Source organism: Mus caroli, chromosome X (assembly GCF_900094665.2).
Source record: "Mus caroli chromosome X, CAROLI_EIJ_v1.1, whole genome shotgun sequence".
In the NCBI taxonomy this organism is placed as follows: Eukaryota; Metazoa; Chordata; class Mammalia; order Rodentia; family Muridae; genus Mus; species Mus caroli.
Genome location: NC_034589.1, coordinates 127,467,155 through 127,484,286, shown reverse-complemented (window position 1 = coordinate 127,484,286; position 17,132 = coordinate 127,467,155). Strand labels below are relative to the sequence as shown.

At 38.4% G+C, this 17,132-nt stretch overlaps 1 protein-coding gene across 1 annotated transcript in view; it reads right to left on the bottom strand.

The window, feature by feature from the left end:
* Positions 1-17,132, bottom strand: part of Il1rapl2 (interleukin 1 receptor accessory protein like 2) — a 1,226,021-nt gene that overhangs the window by 21,632 nt on the left and 1,187,257 nt on the right. Inside the window, exon 8 of the mRNA XM_021152978.1 lies at positions 7,414-7,559. Coding sequence (XP_021008637.1) covers positions 7,414-7,559 — 146 coding nt within the window. The remainder of the gene's footprint in view (positions 1-7,413; positions 7,560-17,132) is intronic.

Below are 17,132 nucleotides of genomic sequence, written 5' to 3'. Positions count from 1 at the left end.
TCCTCCCCAGGTTCCATCAACAATACATTGTAAATGGCCACTGCTGGGATGGAAACAATAAATGTTTCTTTGTTACTCTGAAAATCTTTCAATTTACCTCATTGATTGTCTTCCTCCCATCCCCACCCCCCACCCCTGCTTTGTTTTCTTTTTTTTTTAACCTTAAGAAATGTTCAACTTAATCTGTAAATGTTTGCATGTCTCTCTCTTTTGTTCTTCATCTTCTTCCCTCTTGTGCTTCCTCTCTCCTCCTTCTTCTCCCTCCCCCTTTCTCCTTCTCTTCCATTTCCTCTCTGGCCAGAACAGCTCTCAACTGTTTTCAAAGTCACTGAATGGAAACTTTCCCAACAAGGTCGATGTTATTTAGAGAGTACAGTTGCTGTTAGGGACCTGGGAAACGTCAGCAGCATGAACAATTTGTGCTTGCGAGTAGCAGGCATCCATGTCAGCAGTAAATATATGGAAGAACATTGGGGTGTGAAAAGAACCTTTGTGGTTTGGGGGGTCCATTTTATAAAAATGCCTCTGAAAAATATTACATAATGGTGGCTGTTTAAGTTGAAAACTGTGAACCTTGACTCTGAGACCCAACAAGTATTCTTTGATTCAGCTAAGGCAGTCTTATCAAAAGAGAAACATCCATCCTATAATCAGAGAGTAAAACTGCCACCAGCCAAATGACATCTGGCTTTCTTTTGTCTTCTGTTTGCATTTGCCATTTTCTATCACAGCAGGATCTGTACTTCAAGACATTTCCTGACTGAGAAGCTGAGAGTCATTTATTTTGGTCTGTGTCTTGTAAATACTTCCTCAGGATAAGTGTAGCCAGGGAGGAGACTTTTGAGTAGTTATAACTTTTTGTAGATACTCATGGTGTATGTACAGTTCTTTCATATCTTCTTAGTTTGAGCCCATCTGTTTCTTCAGTGTGAAAACAAAGGTCAGATATTAGTATGGGAAAAATAGCAAGTGAAGACAAGAGACAAGGGAACAGGGTGTGGTCCTGTGTGTGTGTGTGTGTGTGTGTGTGTGTGTGTGAATGTTGGAGCTTGTTTCTCTAACAAACATTAGTTAATGGGCTAGGGGACTTATTCGGGGACCCGAATGTTGGCATCTTCTCAAAAGTCATGTTTGTTGATCTTGGGATATTGCTCAGTGGCTGTGCATTTTTTAGAGTCCCAAGTTTGATTCCCAGCATTAGACAAAACACTGTGTGTTAAAACAGTATTAAGTTTGAGCAATAGTATTAGGATTTGGGGACAAGTACCCTCTTCGAGGCCGGAAAGAATCTTTTTACTTGTTTTCTTATGTGAGACCACATAGAATTTAACAGCTATGAGGAATGGTTCTTGCTAGACAGGGAATAGGCTAACGCACTGATGTCTAGAACTCCAAGTGTCAAATCTGTGCTTTTTTATGTGCTGCTTTGTTAAAGCTATTTCGTTATAGATTAAGACATACATTACTGCTGACTAGGGTGATGCTATAACAGATATCTACAAATGGAGAAGTGGCTTTGAAAATGAGTGATGAATGGGTAGAGGCTCAAGGAGATTCGGTGTACACTGCCAATGCAAAGAGCCTTGTGGGAGAGTCTGGTGACAGTTCAGAAAAAAAGATGAGTTCTCCAGGGATAGGATCAGTTTTTAAAAAATAAATTAACCTAAATAGCTCTGAGCAGAACATTGGTAAAACATGACTCATAAAAGTCTATGAAAACTTAGATCTTGGATATTCTGGTCTCCAGGCATATGAGGGAAACATATTTGTGTTCTTTATAAATTACACAAACCAATATAGTTTCTTATACTAAAATAGCTTCCTTTATTGTTGTAAAAATCCAGGTGGAGTAGAAGAAAGTACTGGGTAGAGTGTGAATGAGAGGGGATGGAGGAGGAGGGAATGGAGGGGAGACAGAGGCAGAGAGTGAGATTTAGACTTAGTGTCATACTTCCATTTTTGTGTGGAAGGGAGTACAGAGAGGTAGACCTAATTACCAGAATGTTTTAAGGTTAAGTTCATGATCTTGGTTCACCAAGAGAGAAAAATTAGATGGCTCTCTTACTACTGTATAGTCAGTTATACTTTCTCTCTAATAGCTCTTCAGAGAAAACAAGGAATAGCTGCATTAGGAGCTATATAGTTAAAGGGTATAATATTTTTGTAATTTCTGTCCATGATGACTGGATATGTTAGAGGTGATTTTTTTACTGTATAAAAGCCCTTTAGAGTTCATGAAATGATTCGTCACAAATTTCTTCTCCATAATGATCACTTAGGGGATTTCAAATATTTGACTTACAGCTCATTAAGAAGTCATTGTTCCATAAAACAAGCTTATGTGTGCATTCTAGGTAGAATTATCACAGCCGGTGAGGTCAGGCTCTATTTTGATAAAGTCTAATACCTCTAAATTCAAGGTTAATATATTATATATATTAACGTGTGTGTATCTTAACACAAGAGAAGCTTGATAGGGTTTTTAAAAATTACAAAAGTTTCCCAAGTACTTTGTCCCTTATAGTTTTGAGAGTTTGAAGACCAAATGAAGAAAAATTAACCTTGTTCTTCAGCAAAGCACAGCAGAAAACTTTAACTTCTGCCTAGAAGAATGCAAACTGATATATCATGTGTCAAATATAATTTTATTAAAATAAAAATGTGCCAATAAAAATGAATATTAATGTTTATAAATTTAAAAGAAATCATCTTAACTCGCAGCTTCACTTGGGTCAAAATCTTCTAGAACAGATTGGTAGGTTGTCCATTAAGTAAAGTATATTTTGTCTAGATCCTGTTTCACTTTTCTTCTAATAGTCAACCCGCTTATTTTCTATGTATGCTTGGCATTTGAGACCTTTGGCTTTTTCACCTCTGAGCCTGAGACTTAAGATCTTTAAAAAGAAAAAAAAATGATGTTAAGTAACTGAGGGCATACAGTCAAGACAAGATCACAGATAAAATTTTGTTTTATGAATCTCTTTTATCTTTTCTCCCACTGCATCGGGCTAGTCATATATGATGAGAGTTTCCATGCAAGGAACACTTTTGAGTATTTATTATGCTTTATGTACTATGGATACAGCTGTCACTAATGCAAGAAAAATCCCTACACTTATGGAAGGAACATTCTTTGGCAGGAAGAATGAAAGAAACAAATGTCCAGTGTAATAACCAATACTAATTAATGCATCCACTAGAAAGAAACTGAAACTTAGAAGATAGTGAATAACACTTTATACAAGGTGTCCAGGGAATGCCCACTGAGTAGGTCACATAAAAGACTGTGTGATTGGAGGGAACCATGGGAACAGAGGAAGAAAAATGTTCCAGGCAGAAGAAATAAACAATGGATCTATGATCTAAGAAAGGACAATCCTTGTTGAGCATGAGAAACGGAAAGGAGGCTAGTGAGCATGGCATGTGATCTGGACTGTAGTGAAAAGTGAGATCAGCAATAAGAACAGATTGGGCAATAGCAAAGTTTGGGGTTTCATTCAGTTAGTCTGAGCTGAGAGCTCCAACTCATTGGACAGCAGTGAAGCTGAGGAAGTAGTTAAAGCTCTGCTAGGCTTTGAAAGTTGAACCATGGGGCTTAGTTGTGACATGAGTAGAGAAAGCTAGAACCTAACGATGGCTTTGAATATTTTGGTCTAAAAAACTAGAATGATGCTGATGATGACGAAGACCAGAGGATCATGGGTATAGGCAGATGTAATGAGGTATACTGTTTGGGGCAGGAGAAGCTTGATGTACCTATGGGATATATAAGGTTTTATCTATTATTAAATAGACAGATATATAAGTCCGGACTTTGTGTGAGGTTTCAATAAATAAATGAAAAGGTATGAGATGGAGACTGAGAATTCAGAGGTTGAAATGAGAAGCTGGAGCAAGAAGTGAATCACAACATGTATTTAAGTATAAGGCAAACAAGAATTAATGTTGCCAGTTAATAATAATAATTTTAGTCAAAATTCTTTGTGGATGATATGGAAGGCAGTAGGCTTTTACAGTATATCTTCATGTCCAGTTTCAGATTTCTAGAATTTTAAGAACTGCCAGTTGCTGCTTTTACTTTTAAATAGAATAGATTTATTTTAAAACTCAGATTATATCTGTTCCCACTGGTTGAATTATTACAAACCTTCCTTCATGGTTTTTCCCCAAAGAAATTTCCAAATTGAAAAAAGCAAAAACAAAAGCAAATAAGAAAAAAAGTGTGTCTTTTGTGTAACTTTTCTTAAATGCTTCTATTTCTTTGCATTGTTACTACCTCAGAGGTTTGGGGTGTCTATCTTATTTGTCTGTTTCTCAATACCTAGCATGTTTGCCACACATGAGTCCTCAATAATAAAAGAGGGTTTTAGTCATTTATTCAACCAGGATGCAATCCACATGCCTATTAGTAGCAAAACACTGTCTACGTTGCTTAAAGACACAGAAGTACAGCAGCAAACTCTGGTTTGAAGAATCTCTGAACCAGGGACACAGGGACAAAGCTACTTTTGCCATAAGCCATGTGAGCTAGGGTAAAGCCTGTGCTAATGTAGGAAGGTATATAGATGAAAAATTCCTCAATATTCAATATAATACAATACACGTTTTAGGTGGGATACATTTTATATCTAGTACTGTTAGTTTTACGAAGTAGATCTTGTTACTCTTTTTGTATATACGAGGAGACTGGTGTTCAGGTACACTAATCAGGCATGTCAGTTATATTTCACCAAGTGGCTGAACCAGATTGCCTAAACCTGGCTACACTGACTTCTCCTTCCATATTAGACCCCGTTTATGCATAAATATTCCTTTAAGATAGCATCGAGTCCAGTCATGTGAGAAATGCTGCTGCTGAGATACAAGCAGTCTTCTCAGAAAAAAAAAAATCACGCTTCCTTGCTTCTTCTGGAGATTCTGGTCAGGCTCAAGTTTTGGGGCTGGCAAGAAAATGGAAACTCCATCTTGGCCAGTAGGTGCAAGTAGTGATTTTGCTGATCTAATCTGTTCTATTGTTCTATAGCCTAGGCAACAAGTGGCCTGATTAAGAACATGTGTTCTGCTACATTTACAAAACCTTTCCCAGGTGAACACACAAACTAGCCTTTGTGTAGTAATGGAGACTTCTGCTAAAGCCTTTTCAGATGCTTTTTTGGCACTGTCTAGTTTTAGCCTCTTTATGTGTAAATTTTGTTTCTTTTTTTTTTCTTTTCTTCCCCTCCCCCCATTGCATACAGTTCTACACACTGTAGAACAAACTAGTAAGAGGGCCTTTTCCAGAAATGCCAGAGAACTTACAATATATGTACACTTTGAAGGTCTTTTAATACTAAGTCATGTAACAAAATATAACTTAGACTATTTATGATAGATCTTCTTATATGGCATTATTGATAAGTTATGTTACATTTTATTTTGTAATTTGAAAAGTAACTTTGTTTTTAATCTGTTAACAGAGTCTTTAACATTTCAACTAAGCAATATAACACATAATAAAGTGAAATACAGAGAAAAAAATTGAATGTTAGTATATCCAAATTTTATGTATCACTTTGAATTATAAACATGGCACATTTTATGTCAAGTGACATAATGTATAGCCAGCCTTCATTTCATTTACTCATTTCCTTATGTTATTAAAGGTCATAGACTTTTTGTTTTTGCTAGTATGCTCAGCAAGCAAAATATTTCTCCTTAAAAAAGACAACAGTTTTCTTTATTGTTCCTATTTCCATTTTTAGCTCTTAGACTATTTTGTTCAATTCCTTCACCTGCTACATTGTATTTTACTGTATTTCTTTAAGGAATTTATTTGTGTTTACCTGTGTTTTCCTATATTTCTTCAAAGGAGTTCCTTATGTCCTCCTTTAAGGCCTCTATCATGTTCATGAGATGGAATTTTAGGTCCTTACCTTGCTTTTCATGCATATTAGTGTGGCTAGGGCTTGTTGTGGTGGGAGAACTTTGGGGTGACCTTAGCCAAAATGCCCAACATTGGAGAAAGGGAACTCAAAGAGTCCACCTCCAGTAGATAGACAAGGCCTCAAGGGCAGGGACATGGTTACTAGCCCACAGTCACACATAATTCCTGACTCAGAATTGTTCCTGTCTAAAAGAACTGCAGGGACAAAAGTAGAGAAGAGACTGAAAGAAAAGAGGTCCAGTGACCAGCCCAACTTGGGATTCATCTTATGGGGACACCAAGGCCTGATACAACTATGCTATGATGTGGTTACCGACTGGAGCCTGGCACAGCTGTCCTCTGAGATCCCCTACAAATAGCTGACTGAGTCAGAAGCAGATACTTACACCAAATCATTGGTCTGAAGTAGGGGACCCCCTATGGAAGAGTTAGGTGAAGGACTGACGAAGCTGAAGGGGAGAGTGACCCTATAGGAAGACCAGCAGTTTCAACTAACCCAGACCCTAGGGAGCTCCCAGAGACTGAGCCACAATCCAGGAGCAAATATGGCCTGGTCCTAGGCCCCTGGCACATATGTAGCAGAGGTCTACCTGGTCTTCACTCAGAAGGTGATTATGTACTTAATCCTAAACAGGCTTGACGCCTCAGGGAAGGGGGTTGGGGGAAGAGAACCCTCTTGGAAGCAAGAGGGAGGAGGAATGGGATGAAAAACTATGGGGGTATAGAGAACTGAGGGGGCAACAACTGGAATGTAAATAAATAAAATAATTTAAATTAAAACACTGCATTGACAAAAATGGAGAAGAGATTGAGGCAAGAGCCCAACTTGGTATCCATCTTAAGAGGAGGCTCCAAGGCCTGACAGTACTACTAATGCAATGTTGTGCTTACAGACAGGAGCCTAGCATGGCTGTCCTCTGAGAGGCTCAACAAGAAGTTGACTGAGACAGATGTAGATAATTACAACCAGCCAATGGACTGAAGTCCTTGACCCCTGTGGTTGAAATAGGGAAAGGCTGGAAGAAGCTGAGGAAGAGGGCAACCCCATAGGAAGACCAGCAGTCTCAACTATCCTGGACCTCTGAGATCTCTCAGACACTGAGACACCTACCAGGCAGCATATACGAGCTGGTATGAGGCCCCTGACACATATACTGCAGAGGATTTCCGGGTCTAGCCTCAGTCAGAGAAGATACTTCTAATCCCCGAGAGACTTGAGGCCCCAGGGAGGCCTGGCACTGGTGCTGGGCAACATCCCCCTTGGAGACAAGGAGGAGGAGGGATGGGATGAGGAACTCTGGGAGTGGGTACTAGAAAGGGTGTAATGGCTGAACTGTAAAAAATAAAAGTAATAAAATAAACCATTCAACTAATAATAATAAAAAGGACAATAGATAAATGAAATTTTTATTAAATGACAAAATGTGTTCAGAAAACATATTTAATGATATTGATAGTAAAGACACAGTTGTATTTATGAAAAAGAATACCCTTTTTCCGCAGTAGAACACTGGCGTGTTTCCGTCCATTTCTGTTCTCCACATGGCAGGTATAATTAGCCAAGTCAGCTTCTACCACTGAGTCAAAGATAAGTGTCAACTCAACTTCTTTTTCTCCAAGATGCTCTTTGAGGAGCCTGAAAGAAAGACAGTAGACTTGGGTGTGTTGGTTTGAAAGAGGCAGAAAGCAGTCATACAACTACAAGATGCTAAACCAGCACTCCGGCCTCTGGACTCTATTGGATACAGTGCTCTGGTCAGAGGCGTGTGAGTATATCACCTCCAGTAAGAAAACAGAAAAGGTAAGGAACAGAAAAGAAAGTAAAATCAGACATGGGGAATTTACTCATCAAAAAAAAGAAGCAACAACATGTCACTGGGCATTGATAAATAGAGTATATATGATTTGTGTCAAAACAAGGCAACATTGGTTTTAACGTTCTAAATTGAGCTTATGAATACTAGTTGGATCTTTACCCAATGACACAATGAAAAAAAAACTGTACGAGCATAGGTTTTATGTTAGAAGTTAGGCTTTATAAAGGGGTTAAAGAAGGGAACATTAAAAATGGTGAGCATAGGCACTGGAGAGATGGCTTAGCAGTTAAGAGCATTAGCTGTTCTTCCCGAGGAGCCAGGTTCAATTCCCAGCACCCACATATTAGCTCACAACTATCTGGAACTGGAGGATCTGACACTCAAACAGACATACATGTAGGACAAAGACTAAATGTACATAAAATAAACATGTAGGACAAATGCTAAATGTACATAAAATAAATAAATAAAATTAATTAACTAATTAAAAACGGTGAACGTAAACCTGGGAGTAGTGGCACATGTCTTTCATCCCAGCACATGGGAGGCAGAGGCAAGTGGATATTTGTGAGTTTGAGGCCAGCCTGGTTTACAAAGTGAGTACTAGGATATCAGAGGCTACACAGAGAAACCCTATCTTGAAAACTACCAAACAAAAGCAATAACAACAACAAAAGCAACCAACCAGATAAACAATCAAACAGGCAAGCAAAGAGCACATGGTGAGCATATGTACAATGAATAGAAGATACTTCGTGAACATAAGCAGAAAGTACTTAGTGACTTTTGATCTCCAAATATAAGAAAACCTCCCATTTTCCCACTTGCTTGTTACCTAATACAGTACTTGGCCCAGTCTAAAACCTGCCTGCCTGTCCACCCCATGGAGCAGATATCTCTAAAGCTGCTCCCATCTTCTTCTTCTACTTCTACTCATGGAAGAAACCTTGTTCTCAGTGATCTTTTCTCCTAGTCTCACTGTTTTCTTTCTGGAGCAAGGGTTCTTGGCGGCCAGAAACAGAAGAGCTGCATCACTAGCACTGGTTCCTGTCTCTTCCGAGACAGAAGCGCTGCATCACTAGCACTGGTTCCTGTCTCTTCAGAGACAGAAGAGCTGCATCACTAGCACTGGTTCCTGTCTCTTCAGAGACAGAAGAGCTGCATNTCAGAGACAGAAGAGCTGCATCACTAGCACTGGTTCCTGTCTCTTCAGAGACAGAAGAGCTGCATCACTAGCACTGGTTCCTGTCTCTTCAGAGAGTAAGCGTCTTACCATTGTCTAGCTCTTTCCTCATTAAAGACATTTCTGCTTCCTCATGCTTTTGACCAAAAAATAGCATGGGACATTAGGGAGTCCCATGGAACATTAGGGGGTGACAAAAGGAATTTTTATCTTCTTTATGGTCATACAATCATTAATAGAGAAAAGGCTTCTCTGATTGACCAGTACAAAGTCAATCTGGGAACTTTCGAAGTCATTTCTCAACTGGTGCTGCATTTTAACTCATCTTTAAACTGGAAAGAATACAAGCTCTACTGACAATGAAGCAGGGATAATAAAATGAGTTCAAAGAAGTGATTGGAAAAATAAAAACAACCACTATATCACATTTAAAAAACCATTATCAACTACAAATATTTATTTGAATGAAGATAGATTTTATCAGATTTTGGCTCATCCCAAAACATTGAATTTTAATTATGTTTTTATTAGTATTTAATATTAGTTTGGTTTACACTTTTTCCTAGTTCTTCTGGAGATGGAAAATCTTTAAGTTAAGTCAGCAGAAGAGAGCTGCTGGAATCAGGGAGTCCCTTGTACTGATATGAAGCCTAAAGTAAGTTCTATACATTTTAAAACTTAACCCTGTTTCTGTTTCCCTCCGTTATCCAAGACTTGATACTGTGTGAATATAATTCAAAAGAGTCTTCATGATCTTTTGCATGTATGTATTTTTAAGATCACATGTTATTTGTCTTTATATTAATTGCCTTACTGACAGCCTGAAGCTAGAATTCCTCATCTAACCACCCCCACCCCTTGCCTCTCTCAGCATACAATTGGAAATTTATGATGTTTACAATTTACATTGACTTCTGTTCTCTTTGTTTTCTCCCTTCCCTTGGTAAATCCCACTGTATTCAACTGTGTTAGCATCATGTAAAAGCGCAGTGGAAGAAGCTCTAGTAGTTGGAGAAGCTGCAGAGGCGCCACAAATTTCATTTGATTTAAAGTATCACATGGAAGGCAGTCACAGTCTCTGCCAGGCACGGGGCAGAAAGCTGATCCTGTTCCATTCCACAGAACGTTTCCCTCCTCATCTCTAATGCAGTTTCCAAAAACAGATCTTCACAAGCTGCAGAAAGAATTTGGAGAGAGGACTGAAAAATGATCCTTCTTCATTCTATTAATATATATGAGGTGTCTTAATTATCAGCTCTTAAAAATCTAGAGGTGATTTGCTTTTTTGGAATTAAGCAGGGGGATGGTGTTTATGTCTGTCATTCAGTCTGCAGAGTAGTCAAACTTTCCTACCAAAAACTGATATATGAAAATCCATCAATGATGCTTTTTCAATGCTGAATAAGTACCTAGCTCTGGGCTAAAGACTTAGTATAAGAGAAATATAAACATTCTAAGGCTCAAACCTGATGCATTCAATTCTAAAATTTAAAGGAGAAGGCAAAATCTCCACAATTGAAAAGCTACAGGATGGAGGAGGTTAAGAAGTATTCCTGCCCTGATGGTGATGACTATAGAATTTCAAAGCACACAACGTAAAGTAGCTTTAAAAATAGACTTGACACAGTGGCTAGGCTGAAGGAAAAAGATATTGTTTTCCAGGCAAAGATAGTGGTGACTATTTGTAGAATGTGTGAAAGCTAGACACAAAAAGAGACTGGTTTTATGACTGATAGAGGTTAGAGGTGAGGGCATCCTAGGATGCAGTTCAGATAACCTGAGAAGCACTTCATTTTAATGATAAAATATAGACATACTAAGAGTCGTGTAAAGTTGAATTTATTTTTAATCATTTATTTTGGGTATAAATCATCACCAAAAATGGTCAAAAATTGATGTTTGGACAAATGTATTTATCCATTGGACTTTTGGCCAGTAGAATGTATTCTGGTGTTTTGTTGTTGTTGTCATTGTTGTTGTTGTCATCGTTGTTGTTGTTGTTGTTGTTGCTCTGATGATCAAAACAGCTTTTGGACACAGAACTAGTTTATTTAACTTAATTTTCAAATCACAGTAGATGATTGAGGTAAGTCAGGGAAGAAACTCAAGGCAGAAATCTAGAGGCAGGACCTCCTGTCTGCCTTCTCCATGGCTCATACTCAGCTAATGTTCTTATACATTTCAGGCTATCTGCCTAGGCCCAGACACTTACAGTGAGCTGAACCCTCCCATATTAGCCAAGAAAATCACAGACCAGATGTCCACAGGTCAATTGGATTTGCACAATCACAATCAGTTAATTAAGATTTCCTTTGCCTACGGGGCTCTAGGATGCATCAAGTTGACAATAAAAATTAACCAATACGGTGACCCAGGACTAGAACTTTAATGCAAGCTATATGAAAAGGTAAACATTAGAAAAAAGTTTTAAAGATTAATCCAGGTGATGAAAACTACTACCTTCAAAATATTACAGCTAGAATATATTATTAGAAATTTTAATAGAGTGGCTATGGTAATGCTTTGTTCAGTTAAGTACTTGTTACACAAGCATAAAGACCCAAGTTCATCTCCCTAACAAATGGCAAACCAGTAAACACAAAGGACAGAAGCATACATCTATAATCCTAGGGCTGGGAAATGTGTCCATAGAAGGGTTGGCCCTTGGGGCTTGCTGGACATGTATTGTGCTGAATTAGTTAACTCCAGGTTTGGTGAAAAACACTATCTCAACAACAATAATAATAATAATAATAATAATAATAATAATATAATAACAATAACATGTGTGGGTATTTTACTTACAGGACATAGAGAAATAATTTTGAACTTGCTAGGTATCTGTTCCTGTACTTACTTTTATACTGTTGTACATTGCTATGCATGCTTCTGTGGGAAAAAAGACATCAGTGGTCTTCCTTGGCGTCAGACACTGCATACTATAATACTGATATTCAAGGCAATATATAACAATAATGTTATAGTTGGTTACAGGAGTAACCAAACAATTACTTAATTAGATTTGAGGCCTGATCCCCATGTGATCATAACACATAAATAACAAAGCCGTAGACCCTAAGGAAGAATATACTATTGTTTTATCTAAACTCATATTGCCTAACTCCATTATAAATATTTGTTACATCCATAGATTTCTCTCTCTCTCTCTGTCTCTCTCTCTCTCTCTCTCTCTCTATATATATATATATATATATATATATATATATACTGCCTCCACGAAGGCAAAATTAGTGTTATTAGACAGAATTTGGTAATTGTGCCACATACAAATACAGACAGACACATGCACACACACACACACACACACACACACACACACACACACACACACAGTGAGAGAAAGAGTGGGGAGAAATGAGAGAGAAATATACAGATAGTGAAACAAATGAAAAATTACCAACTCTTCATAGATCTATTAGATAATCAGACTCTTTCCCGCTAATATTAATGATTTTAGATTAATGATTAATGATACTCAGAGCAGAAGCCTAGGAGCTTGAGGTAATACTATTAAGAGCATTTAAAGTACAAATACCATGCTATACACATACATGGAAACATCCCATCAATATAAACTTTATAGTTTGTATATCAGCTAAAACTAACTGAAAATTTAAATTGTATTTATGCATTTAGGCTCAGTACTCTGAGCCTAAGAGTTAAAAATTTATACACACAGTTTGTCATAGGCAGACTCCATACGTTGTAAGTTTTGCCTTTAGGGGCAGTACTAATTCAGGTAAAATTCAGATATCTATCTTTCAGGCTTCTGGCAAGTGGAAAAGGAAATGCTCATTTAAAAAATTAGCACAGGACACTCTGTTCCTCTTCTTCTTCTTTTTTTTTTTTTTTTTTTTTTTTGATGTCCATCCTCATAGGAAACTAGTCCATTATCATCAAGGTGGTAGCAGGACAGCATCCAGGCAGGCATGATGCAGGCTGGGCTGAAAGTTCTACATCTTCATCTGAAGGCTGCTAGGAGAATACTGGTTTCCAAGCAGCTAGGATGAGGATCTTAAAGCCCACACCCATAGTGACACACCTATTCCAACAAAGCTACACATCCAAATAGTGCTACTCTCTGGGCCAAGTGTATTCAAACCATAAATTCTGTTCCCTGACCCCCATATGCTTGTTCAAACATATGATTAGATGGGGGGTATACCTAAACATAGCATAATGCAAAATACATTTAGTCCAACTTCCAAAGTCCCCATAGTCTATTGCAGTCTCAACAAACTTAAAAGTACAAAGTTCAAAGTCTTTTCTGAGATTCATCGAATCACTTTAGGCAATTCCCAACGTAAGACAGAAAACCAGCTGGGAAAATTCTAAACCCTATATCTCCGTGTCTGATTACAAGGTGGTCTTCAGATCTCCAACTCCTTTTTCATCTTTGTTGACTGCAACAAACTTCTTTCTCCTGGGCTGGTTCCACTCCCTGTTAGCAGCTTTCCTCAGCAGATATCTCATGGCTTTGGCATCTGAAACATCTTGGGGCCTCCAAGTCAACTTCAGCATTACAGCTTCTTGTTTCAATGTCTGCAATCCACACATGATACTTTGGGCTCTCGCAAAAGGCTAGCGTCCCTTCTCCAGCTCTACCCTCTGTAGCACTCTAAGCTCAGGTTGATCCACTCCACTGACACTGCTGTTCTGATTATCCCATGGTACTGACATCTACAATACACTGGGGTCTTTCATTGCAACTAGGCTTCACCAATAGCCTCTCATAGGCTCTCTTCATGGTGCCAAGCCTCAGCTCCTTTGCATGACCCCTTAAGTCCTGGACTGTCAATTACAAATGAGACTGCACTTTTACCAATGGCCTTCCATAGCTTCTCACAGTGCTCAGCTGCTCTTCATGACCCCTTCGTGCCTTCAAAACAGTACCACCTGGGTGACTCTTACACATTACCAAGTCCAGATGCAGCACAAGCTACAACCTATCTCTGCAACACAGCTTCTTCATGCTCTCAGAAAACACTTTCCAGAACGTTTTACCTCAGAGATGCTGGTTTCTTCTTAATCACCACGAATTTCTTAGCTCCAGTTAACCAGCATCAATTGTCCCAGTAGTGCCTTCTATTTTTCACTCTAAAGCCAGAGCCATGTGGCCAAAGCTGTCATGTTCTGCTCTTGCTGGGGCTGGAACATGCCCCGCCTCCTTATTCTATTACCAGATTTTTCTGTTTTCTGACTTCCTCTCTGCCTAAGCTTGGCTTTCCTGGAACTTGCTCTGTAGATAAATCTTGAGCTCAGAGATCTGCATGGCTCTGTCTCCTGTAATGCTGGGATTAAAGGCATATACCACCATGACTGTATCTAAATTTAGCTGGGTAGGATCTTGCCCCCAAGTCCCGTAGTCTGTTATTGCTTAGAATATAAGATTCAGTTCCATTTAACTTCCTGGTGTCCCTGTAATACTTGAACTGTATATTTTATATTTTTCCTTTCTATGCTTGTTCAAAATGCTCTGCAAGAGACTTGCCCAGAGAACAAAGTCTCTGCTGCAATTTTTTTGAGACTTCCTTTGTCAATGCAATTAATCTGAGTCTCTTAACCTTAGCCAAAGACAGACTCTTCAGACAAGGGCAAAAAGTAGCCACGTTCCTCACCAAAATACCACAAAAACAATCTCTAGGCCACATATTGAAATTCCTCTCCTCTGAAACCTCTTGGGCCAGGTCTGCACAATTCAAATCACTCACAGCAACAAAGTTTACCACATTCCTACTATCCCATTAAGCCCCACTTAAAGCATTCCATGGCTTTCCAAATCTAAAGTCCCCAAATCCATATTCTTCCAAACAAAAGCATGGCCAGGCCTATCGCAGCAATACCTCAGTCCCTGGTATCAACTTTTCTCTTAGAGTTTTACTGCTGCAAACAGACACCACAACAAAGGCAGGTCTTATAAATGACAACATCTAATTGTACCTGGCTTACAGGTTCAAAGGTTCAGTCCATTATCTTCAAGGCAGGAACATGGCAGCATCCAGGCAGGCATGGTGCAGGAAGAGCTGAGAGTTCTACATCTTTATCCGAAGGCTGCTAGCAGAATACTAATTTTGAGGTAGCAAAGACTAGGGTGTAAAAGACCACACCCACAGTGACACACCTACTCCAACAAGGCCATACCTCCTAATAGTGCCACTCCTTGGTCCTAGCATATTCAAATACTTCTATTCAAAGACTTGGATACAAAGACTTCAGCAAATTATCAAACATGTTGGCATTTAAAGTCTGAATGTGTATACATAAAAGTTACACAGAGCTTTCAGGTTATTGGAGTAAGCTGAGTCTGGCAGCAAAGCAAATGAAACCAGACTTGAAACTCTAGGGCTCTAGAAAATATTGTTTGTCCTAGCCAGGCATAACATGCCTATAATTCTTGCACATGGAGACTAAGGCTGGAGAATCAGTTCAAGGCCAGCTTCAGCTACATAGCAAGTTCAAAAATAACCCAATTCTACCTGAAACCCTGCCTCACAGACTGGGCTTACACTACAAAGCCAGCTTGGACAGATTGAGGTCTTTGTGGACCCTCTTGTGATTTTGATTTCTCTTGCTTTTTCTAGTTATACCAAAATATTACAAATGATACCTCTTTATATCTTTTATTAATCAGAATTTGGTTGATATTGTAATGATTGATATAGAAAAGTGCCTAGCCTTACGGCACTTGAAGTATCAGGGTGGGTAGATACCTGGCGGGGCAGGGGTGCTACCCATTAAGAGGAGAATGGAAGGGGTTGGGGAAAGATTGTGGGAGCGGTGATTGAGAGTGGACAGTGAGCAGGATGTAAAGTGAATAAGTAAAAAAATTAAATTTATAAAAGAAAAAAAAGAAATTATATGTATCCTGAGCTTATAGAACTATAGATTACAAAGGGTGATTCCCAAGGTAGACTATGAGTTTTAGCTCATGCTATTGCTTAATAGTGTTTTATCACTCATAACAAATACCCCATACTAATGCAAGATAGTGATGATAGAGCAGGATGGGAGAAGGTAGAGAGGGATATATAGAAGTTCTTCATACTTTCTGCTAATCATTTTTACTGTATCTTTTCATAAAAATTTGCTGACATATCTGCTCACTTTATAATACATAGTACATAGCTATTCAAATATGCTTAAAAACTCATTTACCTTTGTCTTTCCAAAATGTTTCATAAGAACAAGAGTGATGGGATACAACAGCAACTCCAGCAGTTGGGGGACAGAGGCAGGAGGACAGGAAGCTACAGGCTGGCCTGAGCTACATAAGAGATTCCTAAGTACCAAACCAAACCAATACTCAAAACATCCCAGTTTTATAGGACAGCCAGCACTGTTGTACCTAAATTCAATCACAGAAAAGTTGTTTTAGAAGCTTTCAAAAATATAAGGAAATATATGAATAATTTCATAATAAATTCAGAGTCTTAATCTTATATGAGATGTACAAGTTCTCTATAAAAATAGTAAAATGATTAAATAAATGGCCTAAATCGTCCTAAACAAGTTCAGGCATGCCCATATGTGGCATTATTTAGCCATACATTTTTATCATTAGTACTTAGCACAGTGCCAGTGACACCAAGAGAGCCTGGTTAAAATACAGTGAATAAGTAGGATATAATGTCTTTTGTTTTATAAGGTACAATACCATGGAATTTCAAAGAAAACCCCAAAATGCATATACATAATTAAAAGAAGCCAATCTGAAGTAAGAATTATGTGCTGTGTGATGTGAAAACAAGCTAAACAAAAAGATTGAAAAGAAAAGCTACCTGATGTTGGATTCCGACTGTACAATGTTTTAGAAAAGGCAATTATTTACAGTGCAAAGATCTCCGGACTCCTGATTTGGAAGGAAAGAGACAAATCCATGGGGCAGAGAAGCTTCTTAGGGTAATGAAAGTATTCTGCACAGTGCTATCCTGGCATATAACACATCCCTTTACAGGTTTTGAAGTATGTGTAGTGAAAAGTACCAGGAATACCTGTTGTTGTATACTGCAGCCTTTATATGATAAGGATACGTCAAAGTTAACAAATGTATGAATATGGGACTGATTATGGGATGGGGTAAAGGAGAAACTCTGCCTTTCATTTTGTTCTGCAAATTAACTCCTTAAATTTAAATTCTGAATGTATGTGTAAAATGCTACTAAGATGTTATATGAGTTTTATTTGCTAC